Below are 23,408 nucleotides of genomic sequence, written 5' to 3'. Positions count from 1 at the left end.
ATTTCTCTAGTCATAGTGGGAGGACTACACACCACGTCATTGTCACTCCACATTTACACAAAAAGATACCACCATGTCCAACGAACAAATGATCTCTTGGCATTTAAAAAGTTGTACCGAAAGTACTGTCTCCATGGATGGAAATGTGGTTATTATCAGTGACCGACGTAAAAAGAGAAAAACTGCTGATGCACAAACAAATTAAGAAATTGCACCTATTGTGTATTTCTACTAACTCTCAACAAATTGCCTACCCCAAATTAGACCATAGATTAGATCAGAGGTTTGATACCACAGCACCCGGTCGTCACACCTACAAATTCATAAACCTCGCCCATTTCTACAATGTATCTTCTTAAAGTCAGATTTTAAACCTAACCTTAAACCTAACCACTTATATGAAGACCCAAAAGCTCATTTTTGTTTTCATGATTTTTTACGATAATAGCCAATTTTGACTTTGAGGCTGGCACCCCGACTCAAACTTTCTTCGCGGTCATGTGTATTCGGAAGTCAAGTCAAGTTTCATTTTTATTTTATTTAACACGGCAAGTCAGTTAAGATCAGATTCTTATTTTAAATCACGGCCTAGGAACAGTGCATTAACTGCCTGTTCAGGGGCAGAACGACAGATTTGTACTTTGTCGAGGATTTGAACTTGCAACCTTCCGGTTACTAGTCCAACGCGCTAACCACTGCCGCCCCAAATCTCTCGCGCTTCCGGGGAGTTTCAATGCTTGTCTCTCGTCGTTTAGCTCCAGTTTAACAAAAAACGTAGATACCTCGGAAAGAAGTCCGTCGTGAGAAACAGTGGTTACGTCGCTACCTTACAGGATCAAGCAAGGGCGAGCCAGTGCATGGAATATGGAGTGTGTAAGTAGCTCAGCTACACCGCCAGCAAGGCTAAACTAGCTATCTAGTAACGTTAGCCTACCCTAGCTAGCCAATCACAGTACTTGATGTTTGCTAGTTACATTCAAGATGATACATGAGTAGCTAGCTAGCAAGATCAACTTGGTTCTCTGTGGTTGTGTGTCATAACTACTGGTAGCCTGCGTAACTAGTTAGCTAACATCGTTAGTTTGCTGCATCTGTTGTGTTCACATTCCAGCCAGTAACCTTAGCTAGTTAACGTTGCAGTAGTAGTGTACATCATGACCTCCTTAAAATACCAAATTGGAGGCCATCATTAGCTGTTGACATTGTCAAGCCCTAGTTATCATTTCAGAGATGTTAAAATGTTTTGTCTTCTACATGGCGAACTAGGTGAGATAACATTACCTCTCGTGAAAATCCACTGGAACTATATAGTTTTAATTAGTCCACTGTTGATACAGTCCCACAATGTTTTGCATGCCAGCAGTCAAGTTTTCAAGATATTAGACTTTCAAAGCAAAGTGACACTTGATCGAAAATGCATCTTATGATGATGTGGCACATTGCTTCTTGAATGTCCAATATCTTGAAAAGTTGACTGCTGTCACACAAAACTGGGACTGTATCAACAGTGGACGAATTGAAAAATGACCTAAATACTAGTTGTTTTTTTGTGCAGATTTTTCCTTTAACGTTACATTGACTGCATGAACTGTCTAATATCTGAGCTATGATCCAGCTAAGCTTGTTGGCTACCTTTTCTGTCCAAAGGTTCTTATATCTAAATGTGACAAGGACAGTCAGACAATGACTCCCATTCCTCAGTAGTGGCTAAATAATGCCATTTGTGTTGGTGCAGTGCACCTGTGCCCTGCACAGTATTTGTTGCTGCTTAGGAGGAGTGATCAAACACTGAACCACTTTCAAACAGCAGTATGTTGGCTACTTTATATTCCTGATATAACTTTGCGATGATTAGCCATGACTAACACATTGGTGGTAATGAATATAAAAGGCCTTGGATTCTTGAAGAGAACATAAACTATTTAATTTCTTTGGAATTCTGCCTTGCCTGGGGGAAATGAGTCAATGAACCTATACTCTCTTTCAGATTCCACTTGCTGTTGATGATGTGGATTGTAAAAAGGAGCCACTTCTAGGAGGTAAATAGCCTCCTTTTACTGTTAATGCATAGTGTAATAAACAGCAATGAAAGGATAAATAGCTATGCATGATGAGGTAATCTTAATCCTATGCATGGTGAGAAATTGTTAATGTGCTTTTTTTTTTTTACATGTGTTTTTAAAAAGCATTATTTTGCTTGTGTTGGAAGGAATCCTGAAAGTGTGACATTGTGATAAATTCTGGAGTCTATTGAGGCAGCTCTTTTTAAGTACAAAAATATTACAATTGTAAATGCATATAAGGAATGGACAGTAAGTTGAACCCTTTCCCTTTCCTCCTCATTCTCCTCAGACCCAGATTATAATGTCTACACCCGGTTTATGAAGTCTCATCGGTGCTATGACTTGGTCCCTACCAGCTCCAAGTTGGTGGTGTTCGATACTTCACTACAGGCAAGACCACGTCCTTCTTTTAACTCCTTCCTGTCAATTAAATCTGGACCAAAGATGCTGCATTGTGTTTGTGTGTGTATAACTGTGTTCAGATCTCCATAGGTAAAGAAGGCGTTTTTCGCTCTGGTGTCCAATGGGGTGAGAGCAGCGCCACTCTGGGACAGTAAGAAGCAGTGTTTTGTAGGTAAGAATAGAGTAAAAAACACATTTTGCTAGCTGGGCTTTTGACAGATTTCGAAATGCACAATGAGTAGAGTCCCGTTGGATTCTGGTGACCCTGTTCTCCTGCTGATCTCTCACTGCAGGTATGCTGACCATCACAGACTTTATCAACATCCTCCATCGCTACTACAAGTCTCCTTTGGTAAGGCCTGCCCTCGACGTCCACTGTTTCTGCTTGTTTATAGCATACCCTATCTCAATTTCACATTTTGAATCATAGTGGTGGTAGAGGGTGAAAAGGCACGACACCTGATTTGCAGCACACATCCTTCTGTCTATTGAATAGTTGACCTTCATGCCTCTCACCCCCCTTGTTATGTTAGTCAGCACTTTCTCCTGTTCTAATGTTTCAGGTGCAGATATATGAGCTGGAGGAGCACAAGATAGAGACATGGAGAGGTAAGAGCATTCATTAACTGTAATAATAAGTGACTGATAGCCTTCTGGAGCGCCAGTGAATTAACTAGTGCCTATTCTGTTCTCCTTCACCATAGAAGTCTACCTTCAAGACTCCTTCAAGCCCCTCGTCAGCATATCCCCTAACGCAAGGTAGGTCTACTGCCATGGCGAGATGTTGAGGGTTGTCACTGGACAGTTGGTTCAAGCAGCTTGAGATCAATTCGGTGATTTACTGGCACTGTTTGATACTGACACGTGTATCAATTTCCGCTTCCTCCCTGTTTCAGTCTGTATGATGCTGTATCGTCTCTGCTGAAGAATAAGATCCACAGACTGCCTGTGGTCGACCCTCTGACAGGGAACACCCTATACATCCTCACGCACAAGAGGATCCTGAAGTTCCTCAAGCTCTTTGTGAGTCTTTCTTGTGATCCTCTCTTTCTTACACTCTTCCCCGTTCATCTCTTTTACCACATTTTATCATCTGCTGTTCCTTGACATCTCAATGTCTCATTCCCGGCAGTAGATAAGGTAGGACGAGCACTGTTACAACTGTAGGCCTGTTAATGAAGTCTACACCAAACTGTTTATTCATGCTTTTGAGGTAATATACCGTGTTTAATTTCTATGTATTTTTCAAGCCACTTGCATTAGTGGAACATTGTGTTATTTTCTTCCCAGATATCGGAGATGGCAAAACCTGCCTTCTTAGGCCAGACTCTAGAAGAGCTTGGCATCGGAACATTCCATAAGATTGCAGTGGTGCGTTCTGACACACCCCTCTACACAGCACTGGGAATCTTTGTGGACCAGAGAGTGTCTGCCTTGCCTGTCGTCGATGACAACGGTAAGTGAGGGAGGCGAGGGGACAATTGGTTAAACATGTCTGACCCAGACACTCTCCTGTTGTAAATGGTAGGTAGTTCTCATGTACCCATGTTTCTCTCTCACACACAGGACGAGTGGTGGACATTTACTCCAAATTTGATGTCATTGTAAGTACTGGACAGCTGTGCCACCAATGGGCGGTATTTAAACAGAATAGTCACTGGTTATCAGAAAATATTGTTTGTGAGAGACCGACAATGAGACGAAACAGAAAGACCGTAACCAAAATTGTCTGTATCCTTGTGCTGTAAAAGTATTTTATAAAGGCAAAGCATTCAGTGCAGACCACAGTAAGTCTCTCATGTTCTAGATCAATGGGTCTCTTACCCAGTGGGCAGGCAGTATATAGAGCCTGTGGGTTGTTATCGACCAGCGAACTGGCTGGGGTTTATTAGCCTTTAGCCTGGGGAAACAAGAGAAAGTGGGCTCACTCTGCACTGGACTCCATTAACCCCTAGATGACAGTATGTGTCTGTCTGTGTGTTTTCATCTCTGCTATCCAAATACAGTACCGAACATAAGCAGCATTGAGAAGTAATAATGTCCCCCACACAGAACCTAGCAGCAGAGAAGATGTACAACAACCTGGATGTGACTGTGACCAAAGCTTTACAGCACCGCTCTCAGTATTTTGAGGGAGTGCTCACCTGCAACACACACGACACACTGGAGTCCATCATCAACAGACTGGTGGAGGCAGAGGTGAGAGAGCTGGAGACACCTGTGTATACACTATTATTGTTTGGGTCGACAATTTAAATGTGTTTCCTGGGCGTTTATCAAGGTCAATAGAAGTAGTACATACAATCATAATGTAATACACACAGGTGCTGAGATCTAGCCTTGGCTTTTAGTTTGTAACTTATGGTTTTGTTTTTCTGTCTCCATCTCTCTCAGGTGCACAGGCTGGTGGTGGTTGATGAGCAGGAGGTGGTGAAGGGCATCGTCTCTCTCTCAGACATCCTCCAGGCACTGGTTCTCACTAATGAAGAAGCAGACTAAGGTAAACACAAACCTTCTCTATTCACTGACCTTGATAAATCAAATGAAAACAATGTGAATGTAATTTAGTTTCAACTCAGTTCCTGAGAGGCATTGTCCTACCTGTAAATTGTTTTGTGATTTTTAAAGGATTTAAATAATTGTCAAGTTGAACTAAAGATTCATCTGGTGTTTTGTATTTCAGGAACTGCTTGAGGGAGTGATAAAGGAAATATTCCTCCAGAAGATGAGGAAGGATAGAGAAAATGAGGATCCTGGAAGAGGAGAAAGAGGAGTGCGCGAGAGAGGGAAAGATAAGTCTTCTACATCCCCTCATGTACAAATGTACATCTACAGCACAGGAGGACATCTCTTTCTCTCTGCATACAAATGTGAAGTCCCATTGACTTTCTCAATCCAGCAATATAGACACGTGCAGTAACAAGGGACATACAGGAACACTGTAAATCAAGCCAAAACCCAAGCAACCAAAAAGACCCAAACAAGAAGCAGGACCAGAAGTAGCCAATGGAGTGGAGCTGTATGTCCGTTCTGGGCAGTCCAACACAACCTGGTGTCTCTCCTCTGTAAATGCAGGTGGTGGACCTATATAGTACAGGAATCATGTGTAGTTATATGAAGGGGATCAATTTGCCACTTCTCAGACAAATCTATTCCCCACCTATTCTCTCCCATTTGGTCTGTAGATACACTGGGGAGAGGAGTCAGTAACTTCCCACCCTGGCCCTAAACTGAGCAGCATTCCTTTACCCATCATCCTTATAGGTCTGGTATCTCTAAAGCACAACTAGCCAGCCAATCATGGATCGCAGGTTAAAGGATGTCACAGTGTAACTTGAAGATATACAAATCTACAACGGCAACTCCGCTGCCTTGGTTACAGTAGGTGTGGATTGTCGGAGATGGAACTGCTGTAGAAGATGTCATTTTTGAGTTTTACTCATTTATATAGTGATGCACAACCAATTAATATTTATGTAAATATAACAATGTTTTATTTTGGTTATTTCCGTTTCTAAAGTGCTCTTAATTTCTTTGGGGGGGGTTTAGTCAGTGTGTCCTTGTTTGTCTTGACATGCATTCAGTTTGACTCTGAAGACTGGAGAAAGTGCTCCACCGTGAACCATAACATAAGGCTGCTGTTAGGGCTTGCCTAGCCTTGTTCTTCAAAGTCATTCTAGAGCTACATGAGAAATGATTTAGCCTTTTTTAAGTTTTACTAATTTCCCAATCCCAACCATATTTCGTTAGACAGTTTTCAACAACATGTAGTGTGAGTGTGGATTGATCATGATGGATTCGTTCACATTTGCTTGTGAGCCTTTTCTAGTCCTCCTTATTGGATGTTAAGTGCTTCTGAGCTATCCATCATGATTTTATTGGGGGTATATCAGTGAAGCATTAGACGTTATCTTTTTGCTGTGTCTATTCCATTTTATTTCATCCTTGTTATAGGATTCAATTTTAGCCTTTCATTACTGCCACCATTTTCTTTGTCCTTTTTACATTCCGAGGGCAAACCAATCTCGACCTATGAAAAGGACTTCTTTGGGCCATTGAGTTTAAAATTTAACATTTTACTTTTCAAAATTGACTTTTGGTATGAATAAGATGCGTACAAGTATGTAAATGCTGTCTTTTTTCTACTACTCATGTGAAGTTCTAATTTAATGCATGAACAATAAATATGATTTCTCTTACATGGGGTTGGTTTTGACATGTATGCACTTTTGAATGCGTTTTGTCTTGGTGAAGCAGTAGGGTTGATGTGTAACTGAGTGGGTGTAGGTCAGTCGGAGGTTGTGGGACGAGCAGGATGTGAGGTAACACTATGGCCTAGATTTAATCAGATCAAGAATTAACCGGCGATAGATGTGTTGTCGGTGTAACGCCGTTGGCGCGTTCAAATGTTCAAGTCGGTGAGCAGCTGCTTGTGTGATCATTGTCAAAAAAGCCACACCCTTCTCACTCATGTTAATTACCAAACCAGAAAGTGTAGGCTATATAGAAATGTCTGCTTTAGGTATAATGCCGGGAGTCGCTTGTGGATTTGACGGCTCTAAAGCAGTTGCACCGCCGACCTCAAACTATTGCTATGCGGGTGTAGGCTAGTGCAGATCTGATACAAACTAGCCCTAAGTCTGGGTAATGAGACTGCTGACCAGACGAATCAGGAACTGTGGACGAAGCATTATTACAGGGAATAGAGACATTAAACTAGAACTTTCCTTTTGATTTGAATGAGGGGTCGGAAGACATTAAGTTTGTATCTGAAAAACATTGGAAGATGCATACACCAAAATGCAGTATTAGAAACCGTTTTTGTATTGATGTACATACTGGTGTGAGCAAATAAAGACAAACCATGTAGGAAAACAGTTGTATTTATTACTATAGGCTATATAATATTACCGATATACATGATTGGATACTAGTCCTGAAAAGGTTTTCACTTGGTTTTAAAAGCTTATTTTGATTTCTTTGTCCAGATGTCTGGACAGAGACCTGGGCGTTCTCATCATTCGTCACTTCATTAACTGGGTGGTTCGAGCATTGAATGCAGTTTGGCCGACAGCCGTGGTATATCAGACCGTATGACAAAATATTTATTTTTACTGCTCTATGTTGGTAACCAGTTTATAATTGCAATAAGGCACCTCGGAGGTTTGTGGTATATAGCCAATATATCAGGGCTAAGGGCTGTATCCAGGAACTCTGCGTTGCGTCGTGCATAAGAACAGCACTTAGCCGTGGTATATTGGCCATATACCACACCTCCTCGTGCCTTATTGCTTAAACACTCCATAGTGCAATACAACAGCATACAACAGTTCATCTTGTCATAATTCCCCTTAACAGTATGTGATGTAGAGACACAAGGCCTATGATGTTTACATAGGATCACTTCCCAACCAAGGACAGAAAATCTGAACTCACCTAAGAGTACACAGACAACACCCAGGCCCCGTCTACCACTCACAGCCAAAAACATAAGCAACCACATTTTCAGGAAAAATATGCACATGTACGCACGCCAAGTCCTCTTGGCCATCACCCAAGAACTATAAACAAATAATATACAGTACAGGCGAGTGTGACATGGTCATAAACTAACACATTAAATCAAATAAATGCATCCAGGCCATATATATTTCCTGTGGAACAGCATTGATAAGTATCAGTAGTATTAATTTTATCACAAAAAAGTTTAACGACAACTTTTTGTGCTACAGCCACACTGAATAAGCACTCTTTACAGAGGGTCTGGGGACTCTTCACTGTTACTTAGCTTTATGAAAATGTGAAGAAATCTGTGAGAGGTATTTACCAATCACCAAATCTGAATAACTGATTAAAATGCTTAATTAATATATTATAAACACCCTCTGTTGTCACTGGTGTGATCTGCAGTAAAACAGTGATGGGTGTTGAGAACAGTTTGGTTGAGGTGCTGTGGAGTGAGTAGTGCACACATTGGCCCTGCAGAGCCTTTTCTAGGAACTAGCAATAAACTGGCAGGATTAGGAACACAAGGAAGGAGACTTCACGTCAGCAGTACCTTTTGAGTTTGTGCTCAACGAAAAATAAAATAAAGCGACAAATTTAACAGTACATATTATTTTCCTGAAAACAGAATACATGGTGAAAACAAGATTTGACAGACAAATCATCATCCATCATACACTACACTACATCATACACTATCATACACTATCATAAACTATTTACAATTTGCATATCAAAGAGGTAATGTAGGTGGGGTATAATTTATGAATATGGAGTGGAATAGACAAAAAATCAAATACTGTTCTATAGTAATGGGAGACATCAAATAGGAGGGACTCAGTATGTGCTTTCAATGACTCAGGATACAGTAGTGTTGCTTTGTAGATATTCCATTGGTTTATCAGTGGTTGATTGACAGCACATATAAGCCTCTCCAATTGTCTCCCATCCAAGACCAGTAACCAGTGTAACTGTTGGTAAACATTCCAAAACATTATTAAAATATCAATGGAAACTCAAATAAAAAAAGGGTCATATACAGTCACACCTAAAAAAGTTATTGTATGTACAGTGATAATACTCAGTCAGGGAGAATATAACATGAGGGGAAACATACATGGAGGTATTGTGAGAAAAAATGTAAATAAATCATCATAACAGCAATTGATGTGAGTGTTTACAAAATGGCTACACTAAAGTCCATCGTCATGAAATACCATAGAGCCAGGTGTTTGTATGGACCATTCCTGCCTCTAAGTGGGCAATAGGAGTTCCATTACAACAATGGATGTAGTAATGGGAAACTTAGATTTAAAGAAACTATGTAAGCTGATCTCTCAGTGACTCAGTCCACTGCTACCATAAATGATAGATAACATGACCCGATAAATGAGGAAGACTTGGTCCTCATTGATTTAAAAAACAATTTCTTAGTTTATATGTACAACAGAGAGATCCGTCTACAACTTGATCATTTCCACAAATGAGTGCCTTTTGCTTCCCTTTGATATTTTAAATAGAAATTGTGCACCAATATTGAATTTTAAAAGACTGTTATATTCAATGAAGTACCCTTTAATATAGACCACAGGGAGAATTCAATCAATCAATCAGATTTTCTGTTAAAGTGCCAGCATTTTGAATTGTCCCTCCATGCACCCTCTGACTTCCAGGAAGATTTTTACCCACTTAAAACCTCTTAAGGATCGTACACTTTTTTCCTTCCAATTTTCACCTAAAATGACATACCCAAATCTAACTGCCTATAGCTCAGGACCTGAAGCAATGATGTGCTAATACTTGATACCATTTGAAAGGAAACACTTTGAAGTTTGTGGAAATGTGAAATTAGTGTAGGAGAATAACACATTAGATATGGTAAAAGATAATACGAACAGAAAAACATGCAATTTCAATTTTTTCTCACACCATCTTTGAAATGCAAGAGAAAGGCCATAATATAATATTGCAGTTTAGGTGCAATTTAGCAGTGTGTGTGCAAAGTTTGAGATTGATCCATTGAAGCATAACAATACTGGACAATATTTTGTATCAAGTTTGCCCAAATGTGCCGAACTGGTCAATTTATATATTTTCAAGTAGATAACATACAAAAATCTGGTAATATAACATTTAAGTTGACACACTCCCAGGAATGTCATACATGATGGATCATTAGGTTATACACTAACTTTCACACATCTAGATGGCCGGGCAGGGTGGGTGTGGAGCAGAGACAGTAAGGGTTCAAACTGTACAACCCAGTTCCTACATTTTATCTCTGGGACCCTCAGGGTGACAAATCAGAGCAAGATTACTGAATGTAAGTACATTATTTACCTTCAGAGGTGAATGTATCAAAACCGTTGCTGTGATAAAAGTTTGTTGTGCACTCTCCTGAAACAATAGCATAGTATTTTTTTTACTCTAATAGCTACTGTAAATTGGACAGTGCAGTTAGATTAACAAGAATTTAAACTTTCTGCCTATATAAAACATGTCTATGTCCTGGAAAGTTTACTGTTACTTACAATGTCATGCTAATCACATTAGCGCACATTATCTCAACCGTCCCGGTATAGGGACACAGATCCTGTAGAGGTTTTTAACATCAACATTGCTCCAAGTTTTCACCATAATTGCAAAGCCCTATTTATTTTTTTGCTCTGATAGTCATTTCTGAAGATTATGTATTTAAAAAAATGTGATTATTCATTTTAAGAAAAAAAAACAACAAAAAAAACCCTGTTACGTGAACTGAACTCTCGTTTTAATATGGTGGAACTCTGAACATCTAATAGTCAAATCATAGTGTAAAAGTAAGTGAGCAGGTTCTACTCTTTCTGGCCATTTTCTGGTGTTTTGTGGTGGAAAACTGAGTGGGTCAAGTATAACACATCAACCATGTTACTCATAGATAGACAGGCTAGAATCTTTTAAAATATTTTTGTTGTTGTGAAGCTTACATTCAATTTCCCCTCCCTGTTGCACACAATAAGCTTCCATTTCCTGTCACAAGAGGATTCATGGCTGATTAAAGAAGAAATCGTCAACACTGTTAGTCAACCTATACACTTTACTTAATTAGGCACATACTATAGTCTTTTTAAATTTGATTTAACCTTGAGATGGGAAAACATGTTTTTTTATTAAGTTGAACATGTGCTCTTTATGACAGAACGTAAAAATGAGGTGAAATCAAATGTTTTTTCCCCACCAAGTTAGATATCTCAAAAGGCACTGAATTGGTGGAATGACCCCTACACAGAATTCATAGAAAGACTGTACCTTCCCCTTATATACTCCCTGACAAAGAAAACACAGAAAGCAGTCAGACCTCTCCCAACATCGAGTCAACATGGCATGAATACAGTATAAAGATAAACAGAACAAAAATAAATTAATGTGTAGGGTAAAACCATTAGTGTCCTTTGATAAGTCTTGGGGAAAGTTACTAAGAAAAAAAAGGGTTTAGAATTAAATTACACATTCTGTTAATAAATACACAGTTGTATACAGTATATATCCTGCCATTGAGATTAACATGGGCATTGTCAGGGGCAGTAGTAGTAGTAGTAGTAGTAGTAGTAGTAGTAGTAGTAGCAGTAATTGTTGGCAGCCATTTTAGTAGGAACAGAACGGGGAAGGGGGGCTGCAGGGACAGAAGGGTGGGGTAGGTTGGGGACAGGGAAGGACAGGGGTTGTCAGTAGTTTTGGCTGAATAGGCGAGGTAGGGCTGGTCACAACTCAAACAGTGGTGGCTTTAAAAAGACTGGCAGGAAAGTTTTTATATCATGTTCTTTTTACATTTTGCTTTTGTCATTTCATTCTTTTATTTTGTTAACTTGTGCGTTCATTGGAAAAGACACTGTTCTTTCTCTTTCAGTATACTTTAGTGCGGGATAGAGTCCCTAGCGCTCTCCTCAGGTCTTTGGGACAGAACCCTCTCAGACTTTGATGTCCTCCTGGACACTCAGCTGGGACAGGGTCTTCTTGATGCGCAGGGCGGTGAGGCGGGCGGCTCCGTTGGCGTACCAACACTCCCTCATGATCTTCCCCATTACACGCAGGGCCTGGGGGGAGGGGGAGGGAGGCAAAGAAGGAGAGAAAGTAGACTGTTATCTAAAGCTCTGTGATAATGTAGAGTGTTATCTAAAGCTCTGGGGTAATGTAGTGTGTTATCTAGAGCTCTGGGATAATGTAGGATTGAGCGAACATGAAGAAAATTAGATTAGATAAAGTCATACAAGCAAATATGGTGCAGATATGTACAGGGCTAAACAAGCTTATCAAAACCACCAATGCATCCCCAGAGAACAAGCCCGGCAAAATAACATAATTTAAAATACACAAGTATACAATGTAATACTTATAAGAAACCAGTGACACTTTCATAATAGTGAGCAACTGCTGTGCTATCATAATAGGACTGTTTGATTGACCTTAAAAGAGCATGCATATCTATCTACATGTGTCTGTCCCTACCTCGTAGCTCTGCCACCAGTTGGGCACGTTGGGCCGTAGTTTCTGGTCACAAACCACCTTTCTCATCTCCTCTATGGAGGGGTCAGAGGGCACCAGATCAAAGTAGGGCAGCTGATACTCCTCATGGATACCTAAGGGCAGAGGTCAAAGGTCAGGTAAGGCCCAGTTTCTAATTGATGATGAATTAAACTTTTAACTACATTAAGATAGAGATACTGTATGTGTCGCAAATGACACCCTTTTCCCTATATCGTGCACTACTATAGGGGGTCATATGGGCAATAAATAGGGCAGGGTTCCCAACTGGCGTGCCGAATTCGGCGCACAGGTGATTTTATTTGGTCCCAAGTTTTTGTATTTTTTTATTGTTGGACATAAGACTGAAAACACCAGCAAATCAGCTTCAAGGTATTTTAATATTGGAAATCGGTTCCAAAGCATTCCTATGCATAATAGAGAGATATACACCGAGTGTACAAAACATTAAGAACAGCCGCCCATGTTGACCCCACACTTGTGTCAAGTTGTCTGGATGTCCTTCGGGTGGTGGACCATTCTTGATACACACAGGAAACTGATGAGCATGAAAAACTCATCAGTGTTGCAGTTCTTGACACAAACCGGTGCGCCTGTCAACTACTACCATATCCCGTTCAAAGGCACTCAAATCTTTTGTCTTGCACATTCACCCTCTGAATGGCACACATACACAATCCATGCTTCAATTGTCTTAAGTTTTTTTTTTATCATTATTTTACCCGTCTCCTCCTCTTCATCTACACTGATTAATGTGGATTTAACAAGTTCAATCAATAAGGGATCATAGCTTTCACGTGGATTCACCTGGTCAGTCTGTCATGTTTTGTACATTCAGTGTATGTGATTGTATACAAATATAAGGAAGGTTTGCAAAGATTGTTTTAATAAAATATTATATATATCTCTTTGGGCTTCTTGGGTCAATTTGTAGTCTACAAATGATTTGTAATTATGTTCTGGTCCCCTCTGGTCATCCCCTCAAGAAAAAAAAACATCCAGAGGCTGAATCTAGTTGATGATCCCTGATATAGCCAATAGGGTGCCAGTTGGAACCCAGCCAGAGTGTGCTGAGGGGGAGCCTGTCTGACCTCCAGCGCTGCAGCGGCGTGTGATCTCCCAGTACACCAGGCCCAGAGCGTAGATGTCTGCACACTTAAACGAATCAAAATGCCTCATGTTGATGCTCTCATCCAGAACCTCAGGGGCCATGTACCTGACACAGAGAAAAATAGGTCTTTGTAAGCTGGTCTATAGCCCTGATAGGTGGTGGTATGTATTGTGGTATGTGGGAGAGAGAGGGGGGGGGGGGGGGGGGGGGGTCAGTAGGTGAAGTTGGGAAATCAAGTACTTCTTAAGGTTGATGGCATGTGTGTGTTTGTACCTCTTGGTGCCCACTCTCTGGTTGGGAGCGATGTCTATGGTGTCGGTGGTGGACTCGTGGCGCACTGCCAGCCCAAGGTCAGCGATGGCACATGTACTGTTCTTCTTCACCAGGATGTTCTTAGACTTGAGGTCCCGGTGGGCAATACCAGGCTTACCTAGAGGAAGGCAGAGAGAGTTAGACAACCTGACAATCACTGCATGCCTGGCAATCAATGGAACTTATGTAACATATTCGTGATTTGCTATGCAAATCAAACTAGGCAGATCAATAACCCTGGAGTTTCCTATCAGCTAGTAAGCATGGCCTACATTCACTGTTTGCACAGGCCAGGAAAAGGTAGAGTAGGGAACAAATCGAAGAGCCCAGAAGAATTGACACATACAGCAACATGCAATCCAGTTTGCACATGGGCACAAGTACAACACACTCACCCTGCGTGCCCAGGATCTCCATGTGCAGGTGTGCTAGGCCGCTGGCAGCCGACAGTGCCAGTTTGATCATGCCCTCGATGGTCACAGAGTAGCGGTTCAGGTAGTCAAACAGAGAGCCGTACTCGTGGTAGTCTGACACCAGCCACAGCTGGGTCCATGTGCCATTATCTATGAGAGACAGAGAGACTAAGTTTAGAGACCAATTGTTAGACCCGACACCACCCAATACGAAAAACTGACCTGAACACCAGATAGCTACAAGAAGTGCTCTTCGAAGGGGAATAATTTTATATGTGATGTCACACGATGACGGCCAATGTTTACCTTTGTTGTCCGCGGCGATGAATCCCAGGATGTTCTCGTGGCGCAGCATGACGGTCTGGTAGATCTCAGCCTCCCGGAACCAGGAGCGCTCCTCTCTGGATGAGAAGATCTTCACCGCCACGTCTCCTCCTCTCCAGCGGCCCCGCCATACCTCTCCGAAACGCCCCTTCCCTATTATCTCCTGCAGCACGATGGTCCTGGCTACCGTCCGCTGGACAAACAGAGGGAGGCCTGCACAGAGACAGAGGACGGAAAGGACCGAGACATACGGGACACAGAGACAAGGCAAAAAAAGAGAGGAATATTCAGTCAGACAATGAATCACATTGCCTAATATCAACCACATTTCCCCCTATGGATCTTCTTTATCTATGGAAGACATCATTAAAGCTACAGTCACATTTATTGAGATAGATCAGACCCCTAGAGAGCCCCAGCTGTGCTGTACTGACCAGATCCTGATCCAGAGGTGGACATGTCATAGATGAGGTCCTGCAGGGTCTTGTCCTTGGCCATGTAGAGGTGGTCACAGGAGGGGTCCTCCACCTCCAGCCTCTGCCTGTGGCTGTAGGCCCTCTGGTGGTACTGGAACAGGAACACAGCCATGATTAGCAGCACACACAGCAGGCAGACGGGCCCTGCGACCACTGCCACCAGCTCCACTGGACCCCATGTACCATCAGGGCCAAAGCCGCCCCCCAGGCCCGGCCGCAAAGTCACTGAGAAAGAGGGAAGAGAGACAATGAGAATAAATACATAATTCACATGTAATTTACACTGAACAAACATTTTGAAAATGCAACACATTACAATTTCAAAGATTTTACTGAGTTACAGTTCATATAAGGAAGTAATTTTAAATTAATTAATTAGGCCCTAATCTATGGATTTCACATGACTGGGAATACAGATAAGTATCTGTGACCATAAAAAAAAGCTAGCAGTGTGGATCAGAAAACCAATCAGTATTTGTCGTGACCACCATTTACCTCAAGCAGCGCAATACATCTCCTTCGTATAGAGTTTATCAGGCTGTTGATTGTGGCCTGTGAAATGTTGTCACACTCCGCTTCAATGGCAGTGCGAAGTTGCTGGAACACGATGTCATACACATTGATCCAGAGCATCCCAAACAATGGATGACATGTCTGGTGATTATGCAGGCCATGGAAGAACTGGGACATGTTCAGCTTCCAGGAATTGTGTGCAGATCCTTGTGACATGGGTGATGGCTGTGCATTATCATGCTGAAACATGAGGTGATGGCGGCGGATGAATGGCAGGACAATGGGCCTCATGATCTCGTCACGGCATCTCTGTGCATTCAAATTGTCATCAATAAAATGCAATTGTGTTAGTTGTCCTTATCTTGCCCATACCATAACCCCTCCTCCACCATGGGGCACTCTGTTCACAACGTTGACGTCGGCAAAGTACTCGCCCACACGACGCCATACATGACCGTGTTGACCACGCAGATGAGCTTCCCTGAGACGGTTTCTGACAGTCTGTGTAGAAATTCTTTGGTTGTTACGAACTGTCCGGGTGGCTGATCTCAGACCCTCCCGCAGGTGAAGAAGCCGGATGTGGAGGTCCTGGGCTGGTGTGGTTACACGTGGTCTGCGGTTGTGAGGCTGGTTGGATGTACTGCCAAATTCTCAAACTACATTGTAGGCAGCTTATTCTCTGGCAACAGCTCTGGTGAACATTCCTGTAGTCAGCATGCCAATTGCCCACTCCCTCAAAACTTCGGACATCTGTGGCATTGTGTTGTGTAACAAAACTGCACATTGTACTGGGGAAATGTTATTGTCCCCAGCACAAGTTGCACCTGTGTAATGATCATGCTGTTTAGTCAGCTTATTGATATGCCACACCTGTCAGGTGGATGAATTAGATTGGCAAAGGAGAAATGCTCACTAACGGGGATGTAAACAAATTTGTGCACAACATTTTAGAGAAATAAGCTGTTTGTGCGTATGGAACATTTTTGGGATCTTTTATTTCATTTCAGCTCATGAAACATGGGACCAACACTTTACATGTTGCATTTATATTTTTGTTCAGTATATATTTAATGAGTAAACATAACAATCCAAACACAACTCTGAACTGTTTGAGACCCATGTCTTCTATGGCAGCAGATAGCCTGTGGAATGTGTGGAGCTCACCAGAGGGAACTTTGAGGTTGAGGCTGTTGCAGTAGTTAGTGTAGCAGCAGTGTGTGTTGAGGAGGCCCTCAGCACTCAGGCAGTAGAAGGGCTGGCCCGGGGGTACCAGCTTGTCCTGGGTGATGCAGATACGAATGTGCTGCTCTTGGCCGTCGATGAAGGACGTGGAGGCCATGCAGGCCCCATCCGTCTCACACTGGGAGCCAGTCTTCTGACACTGGGCCGTGGTGCAGTTACACCACAAAGCTGCAAACAGAGAGACAGGGAGTATTTCAATATTTTGTAATTGCTTATGAAGTTGTGTCCAGCATTGACACATGAGTGACATTTTTTCACTTCTCCACTGTATGAGAATGAAGTTCATATCCAGCAGAGGGCTCTCAAAGACAGCAGCAGTGCCACCAAGCATAGGACTATAGACAAACAGATTAACGGTGTGTTTATTACATTTTTCCTCCAAATAAAAACACCACGACAGCGTAACACCCCTACCCTACAGAGGTGGTTCATCCAAAAAACAGTATATGAACTTATCAACTGTAAATCAAACTGCATGACATCTTCAAAAGACGCGTTCGGTGGCGGGCCACGAAACAATTGTGGCCATTTTAAATGTCTCTGCCATTAATATTATTGGATGGAGGGGCCTCCTGAGTGGCGTACCGGTCTAAGACACTGCATTTCAGTGCTTGAGGCATCAGTACAGACCCGTGTTCGATCCCAGTCTCTGTCACAACTGGCCGTGACCGGGTGTCCCATAGGGCAGTGCACAGTTGGCCCAGCGTCGTTTGGGTTAGGGGACGGTTTGGCCGGCTCATCGCGCTCTTGCGGCAGACTGGGTTCCTGCAGGCGGACTTCGGTCATCAGTTGAACAGTGTTTCCTCCGACACATTGGTGCAGCTGGCGGGCAGGTGTTAGGGAGTGTGGCTTGGCGCCTCTCCCAAGCCCATTTGGACAAGGCTGCGTAAGAGTTCTATTTTTTTCGGGTCCGTAAAAAAAAGTATATACACACACGCACCTAATATTGAGCTGCACCCCCTTTTGCCCTGAGAAAAGCCTCAATTCATCAAGCCATGGTGACTCCAATGCTTCCCACAGTTGTCAAGTTGGCTGGATGTCATTTGGGTGGTGGACCATTCTTGATACACACATGAAAAACCCAACAGCAGTGCAGTTCTTGACACACTCAAAGCTACTACCATACCCCGTTCAAAGGCACTCAAATCCTTTGTCTTGCCCTTTAACCCTCAATGACACACATACACAATCCATGTCTCAATTGTTTCAAGGCTTTAAAAATCGTTATTTAACCTGTCTCCTCCCCTTCAGCTACACTGATTTAAAGTGGATTTAACAAGTGACATCAATAAGGGGTCATAGCTTTCACTTGGTCAGTTTAGGTTATGGACAAGGCAGGTGTTCGTAATGTTTTGTACACTCAGTGTATCTTGATTAGATAAGTATTCAACCCACGGAGTCCATATGTGTTTTTGGATAAGTCTAAGAGGTTTGCATACCTGGATAGTACATGATTTGCACATTATTATTTTTGTTAATTCTTCCAAGATCTGTCAAGTTGGCTGTTGATCATTGCTAGACAGCAATTTTCAAGTCTTGCCATAGATTTTCATGCCGATTTTAGTGAAATCTGTAACTAGGAGCCTTAGGAACATTCAATGTAGTCTTGGTAAGCAACTCCAGTGTATATTTGGCCTTGTGATTTAGGCTTTTGTTCTGCTGAAAGGTGAATTTGTCTCCTGTTGGAAAGCAGACAGAACCAGGTTTTCCTCTAGGACTTTGCCTGTGCTTAGCTCTATCAGCCTACATGTCTTTTAATCCTAAATAACTCCCCAGTCCTTGTCGATGACGAGCATACCCATAACATGATGCAGCCACCACGCTTGAAAATACTGTATGAAGAGTGGTACTTAGTGACGTGTTGTGTATTCCCCAAACATAATGCTTTGTATTCAGGACAAAAAGTTAATTCCTTTGCCACATTTTTTTTTTGCAGTATTACTTTAGTGCCTAATTGCAAACAGGATGCATGTTTTGGAATAATTTCACCATGCTCAAAGGGATATTCAGTGCCAGCTTATTTTTTTACCCCTCTATCAATAGGTGCCCTTTGTGAGGCATTGGGCAACCTCCCTGGTCTTTGTTGTTGAACAACCATTATTGGCCACAGACTTACATTTTTACTCCCATACTTATTTAGGCTTGCCATTACAAAGGGGGTTGAATACTTGGCTCAAGCCATTTCAGTTTTGTAAAAAAATCAAAAAACTAAATTCCCCTTTGACATTATGGGATAGTGTGTAGATCAGTCATAAAATCTCAATCCAATTTAAATTCCGGGTGTAACAAAATGTGGAAAAAGTCAAGAGATGTGTCAACTTGACTGGTTCTGCCTGCCTGCCTGCCTGCCTGCCTGCCTGCCTGCCTGCCTGCCTGCCTGCCTGCCTGCCTGCCTGCCTGCCTGCCTGCCTGCCTGCCTGCCTGCCTGCCTGCCTGCCTGCCTGCCTGCCTGCCTGCCTGCCTGCCTGCCTGCCTGCCTGCCTGCCTGCCTGCCTGCCTGCCTGCCTGCCTGCCTGCCTGCCTGCCTGCCTGCCTGCCTGCCTGCCTGCCTGCCTGCCTGCCTGCCTGCCTGCCTGCCTGCCTGCCTGCCTGCCTGCCTGCCTGCCTGCCTGCCTGCCTGCCTGCCTGCCTGCCTGCCTGCCTGCCTGCCTGCCTGCCTGCCTGCCTGCCTGCCTGCCTGCCTGCCTGCCTGCCTGCCTGCCTGCCTGCCTGCCTGCCTGCCTGCCTGCCTGCCTGCCTGCCTGCCTGCCTGCCTGCCTGCCTGCCTGCCTGCCTGCCTGCCTGCCTGCCTGCCTGCCTGCCTGCCTGCCTGCCTGCCTGCCTGCCTGCCTGCCTGCCTGCCTGCCTGCCTGCCTGCCTGCCTGCCTGCCTGCCTGCCTGCCTGCCTGCCTGCCTGCCTGCCTGCCTGCCTGCCTGCCTGCCTGCCTGCCTGCCTGCCTGCCTGCCTGCCTGCCTGCCTGCCTGCCTGCCTGCCTGCCTGCCTGCCTGCCTGCCTGCCTGCCTGCCTGCCTGCCTGCCTGCCTGCCTGCCTGCCTGCCTGCCTGCCTGCCTGCCTGCCTGCCTGCCTGCCTGCCTGCCTGCCTGCCTGCCTGCCTGCCTGCCTGCCTGCCTGCCTGCCTGCCTGCCTGCCTGCCTGCCTGCCTGCCTGCCTGCCTGCCTGCCTGCCTGCCTGCCTGCCTGCCTGCCTGCCTGCCTGCCTGCCTGCCTGCCTGCCTGCCTGCCTGCCTGCCTGCCTGCCTGCCTGCCTGCCTGCCTGCCTGCCTGTATATGTACAGTACCAGTCAAGTTGACACTCATTCAAGCGTTTTTCTTAATTTTTTACTATATTGTAGAATAATAGTGAAGACATCAAAACTATGAAACAACACATGGAACCATGTTGTAACCAAAGCGTAACCAAATCAAAATATATATACACCCGATAAAACGGATGGCACTGTGATACTTTACTCAGCAAACTGGATACAAAATAGCAAATGACGTCGCCGAAGTCAAGGATCGGTAGGATAGTCAGTTTTACGAGGGTATGTTAAGGCATGAGTGAAGGAGGCTTTGTTGCGAAATAGGAAGCCAATTCTAGATTTAATTTTGGATTGCTTAAAGTGAGTCGAAGGAGAGTTTACAGTCTAACCAGAAACCTAGGAATTTGTAGTTGTCCACATATTCTAGGTCAGAACCATCCAGAGTAGTGATGCCAGTTGGGCAGGAGGGTGCGGGCAGCGATCGGTTGAAAAGCATGCACTTAGTTTTACTAGCATTTAAAAGCAGTTGGAGGCCACGGAAGGAGTGTTGTATGGCGTTGAAGCTCGTTTGAAGGTTTGTTAGCACAGTGTCCAAAGAAAGGCCAGAAGTATATAGAATGGTGTCGTCTGTGTAGAGGTGGATCTGAAAATCACCTGCAGCATGAGCGACATCATTGATATATACAGAGAAGAGAGTCGGCCCGAGAATAGAAGCCTGTGGCACTCCCATAGACACTGCCAGAGGTCCGGACAACAGGCCATCCGATTTGACACACTGAACTCTATCTGAGAAGTAGTTGGTGAACCAGGCGAGGCAGTCATTTGAGAAGCCAAGGCTATTGAGTCTGCCAATAAGAATGTGGTGATTGACAGAGTCAAAAGCCTTGGCCAGGTCGATGAAGACGGCTGCTCTTTTATCAATGGCTGTTATGATATCGTTTAGGACCTTGAGCGTGGTTGAGGTGTACCCATGACCTGCTCGGAAACCAGTGCAGAAGGTACGGTGGGATTCGAAATGGTCGGTGATCTGTTTATTAACTTGGCTTTAGAAGATTTTTGAAAGGCAGGGCAGGATGGATATAGGTTTATAACAGTTCGGTTCTAGAGTGTCTCCCCCTTTGAAGAGGAGGATGACCACATTAGTTGTACATTTTTTGAATGGGGCATGCTTATTTAAGATGGAGGAAAGCGCTATTGAAGAGAAACCAGGCATCCTCTACTGACGGGATGAGGTCAATATCCTTCCAGGATACCCGGGCCAGGTCAATTAGAAAGGCCTGCTCGCTGAAGTGTTTTAGGGAACGCTTGACAGTGATGAGGGGTGGTCGTTTGACTGCGGACCCAGGACGCACGCAGGCAATGAGGCAGTGATCACTGAGATCCTGATTGAAGACAGCAGAGGTGTATTTATAGGGCAGGTTGGTCAGGATGATATCTAAGAGGGTGCCCATGGTTACAGATTTAGGGTTGTACCTGGTAGGTTCCTTATTGATTGTGTTAGATTGAGGGCATCTAGCTTAGATTGTAGGACGGCCTGGGTGTTAAGCATGTCCCAGTTTAGGTGAAGAACAACTATATATACACACACACAAGGGACGGGAGGAGACAATCAAAAAGATATCCCCACTGCAACACCATCTTGGATATGATGACAGCTTTGCACACCCTTAGCATTCTGTCAACCAGCTTCGCCTGGAATGCTTTCAATAGTCTTGAAGGAGTTCCCACATATGCTGAGCACTTGTTGGCTGCTTTTCCTTCACTCTGCTGTACAACTCATCCCAAACCATCTCAATAGGGTTGAGGTCAGGTGATTGTGGAGGCCAGGTCATCTGATGCAGCACTCAGTCACTTGCCTTCTTGGTCAAATAGCCCTTACACAGCCTGGAGGTGTGTTGGGTCAGTGTCCTGTTGAAAAACAAATTACAGTCTCACTAAGCGCAAACAAGATGGGATGGCGTATCGCTGCAGAATGAAATGACTGTAGTCCTAAGAGTAGGCTGCTATGGTTCTTTTGCTCCTGCATGCATTGGAGCATGTGCAAAGGGGAGTTCCTTCCAGTAGATCACACCTGCAGAATTGTGTGGTCTGGTAGACCATACTCCTCCTGAATGCCTTTGAGTCTCTGCTTGGCTGGGGTGGCGTGTCCGAAGTAGGTGACAACCTACAACCCTCTGACTCCAGGCCATCATGCACAACAAGTTGCAGTGTGTGTGCACTTCAACTGAGGTCTGGCATCTCCACTAGCCGCATCCCTTTACCATGTTTGCACCACTGTCGTGTAGCACAGGCTCACCATCAATAGCCCACACCTGTAACATCTAAAGGAAGAGGTTGCCGATGTATTCTCCTGTGTGGGATCTGGTCATGGCTTTGACATTAAGGACTACCTGGATTCTGTTTCAGTTCTTGAAGTGAACAGTTAAACTCAGAGCTTCTGTGGACTCCAACCAGCAATCTGTTGTGAATGCCATACTGTCGCCATCATTTTCAAATGGACAGAACTTGTTTTAATTTTCTCGTCTACCTTGCTATGTACTTGAATCAGCTTTTCTTTGTGATAAAATATTTTTGACTTTAGAGTGCATCTGGGTTCTGCTTCAGTCAGCAGCCCCCGAAATCAAACACCTTCAACCACGTTGAATGATTGGACATCTATGGCTATCATCTCCTTCACCTTTTTGTCATGTTTTTTTTGCCCTAGGATCTGAAGGCCCCCCTATTTTCTGTGTTTTGTCAAATATTTGTAGCAGGGTGAGCTGCAGTGTTGCTGGGGAAGAAGTTATTCTCTGTGCATTTGTCCCTGTGCCTCTTCGTAGGCATCGTTGTGTCTCAGTTTCAGGTGAGCCCACAAATTGCTTGTGTTCTTGGCGGTGTCGTGTTTCGAAGGATGCATGGCTCTAGACCTTCGCATCTCCAGAGACCGTACGGGAGCTGCAGCAATGGGACAAGACCGTAACTACCAATTGGAAATCATGAAATTGGGGAGAAAAAGGGGTAAAAAAGTACAACTATTTTGCATTATTATTAACTTGTAGTTTTTACAAAATGAGGGCATTGCGATTTGCTTATTGTCATTCAGTGTATTCCAAAATTGGAAAAATAATATTTGTACACAGTATTAATGAAACATGATTTATGGAAGTGGATAATTAAATACAGTAGGCAAAATACTAAATACAGATAGATTGCTAGATATAATATAATATTTCTAATTGATTAGGCAAGATTTGCATTTATGCCCTAAAAAAGGTTAGGAGATTCCAGCAAAACATTTACCTAGG

General features: G+C 43.6%; 2 protein-coding genes across 3 annotated transcripts in view; one reads left to right on the top strand and one right to left on the bottom strand.

The window, feature by feature from the left end:
• Positions 1-252: 252 nt before the first annotated feature.
• Positions 253-6,664, top strand: LOC110528118 (5'-AMP-activated protein kinase subunit gamma-1). Its single transcript, XM_021609941.3, has 13 exons — positions 253-873; positions 1,988-2,039; positions 2,353-2,453; positions 2,556-2,637; positions 2,759-2,817; positions 3,029-3,074; positions 3,170-3,224; positions 3,362-3,488; positions 3,756-3,921; positions 4,032-4,069; positions 4,518-4,664; positions 4,860-4,965; positions 5,149-6,664. The coding sequence occupies exons 1-12, from the start codon at positions 865-867 to the stop codon at positions 4,962-4,964; spliced, it is 987 nt and encodes a 328-aa protein (XP_021465616.1). The 5' UTR covers positions 253-864; the 3' UTR covers position 4,965; positions 5,149-6,664.
• A 668-nt stretch (positions 6,665-7,332) lies between these two features.
• LOC110528117 (activin receptor type-1B) overlaps positions 7,333-23,408 on the bottom strand; it is a 29,501-nt gene continuing 13,425 nt past the window's right edge. For both annotated transcript variants that reach the window (XM_021609938.3, XM_090241343.1), the window contains exons 2-9: positions 16,805-17,050; positions 15,086-15,352; positions 14,634-14,864; positions 14,310-14,477; positions 13,876-14,032; positions 13,583-13,707; positions 12,456-12,586; positions 7,333-12,043 (exon numbers count right to left, since the gene is read on the bottom strand). In XM_021609938.3, the coding sequence (XP_021465613.3) occupies positions 11,918-12,043; positions 12,456-12,586; positions 13,583-13,707; positions 13,876-14,032; positions 14,310-14,477; positions 14,634-14,864; positions 15,086-15,352; positions 16,805-17,050 (1,451 nt within the window). In that variant the 3' untranslated portion in view covers positions 7,333-11,917. The remainder of the gene's footprint in view (positions 12,044-12,455; positions 12,587-13,582; positions 13,708-13,875; positions 14,033-14,309; positions 14,478-14,633; positions 14,865-15,085; positions 15,353-16,804; positions 17,051-23,408) is intronic.

Source organism: Oncorhynchus mykiss, chromosome 7 (genome assembly GCF_057628025.1).
Source record: "Oncorhynchus mykiss isolate SJ-2025 chromosome 7, ASM5762802v1, whole genome shotgun sequence".
Classification (NCBI taxonomy): domain Eukaryota; kingdom Metazoa; phylum Chordata; class Actinopteri; order Salmoniformes; family Salmonidae; genus Oncorhynchus; species Oncorhynchus mykiss.
This window is presented reverse-complemented; position numbering and strand designations above follow the sequence as displayed.

What these genes read in the sequence shown, in the direction of transcription:
- LOC110528118 (XM_021609941.3), top strand. An exon ending in AAAGGAGCCACTTCTAGGAG is followed by an intron (nt 2,040 to 2,352) that starts GTAAATAGCCTC and finishes CATTCTCCTCAG; the next exon opens with ACCCAGATTATAATGTCTAC. An exon ending in ACTCCAAATTTGATGTCATT is followed by an intron (nt 4,070 to 4,517) that starts GTAAGTACTGGA and finishes TCCCCCACACAG; the next exon opens with AACCTAGCAGCAGAGAAGAT.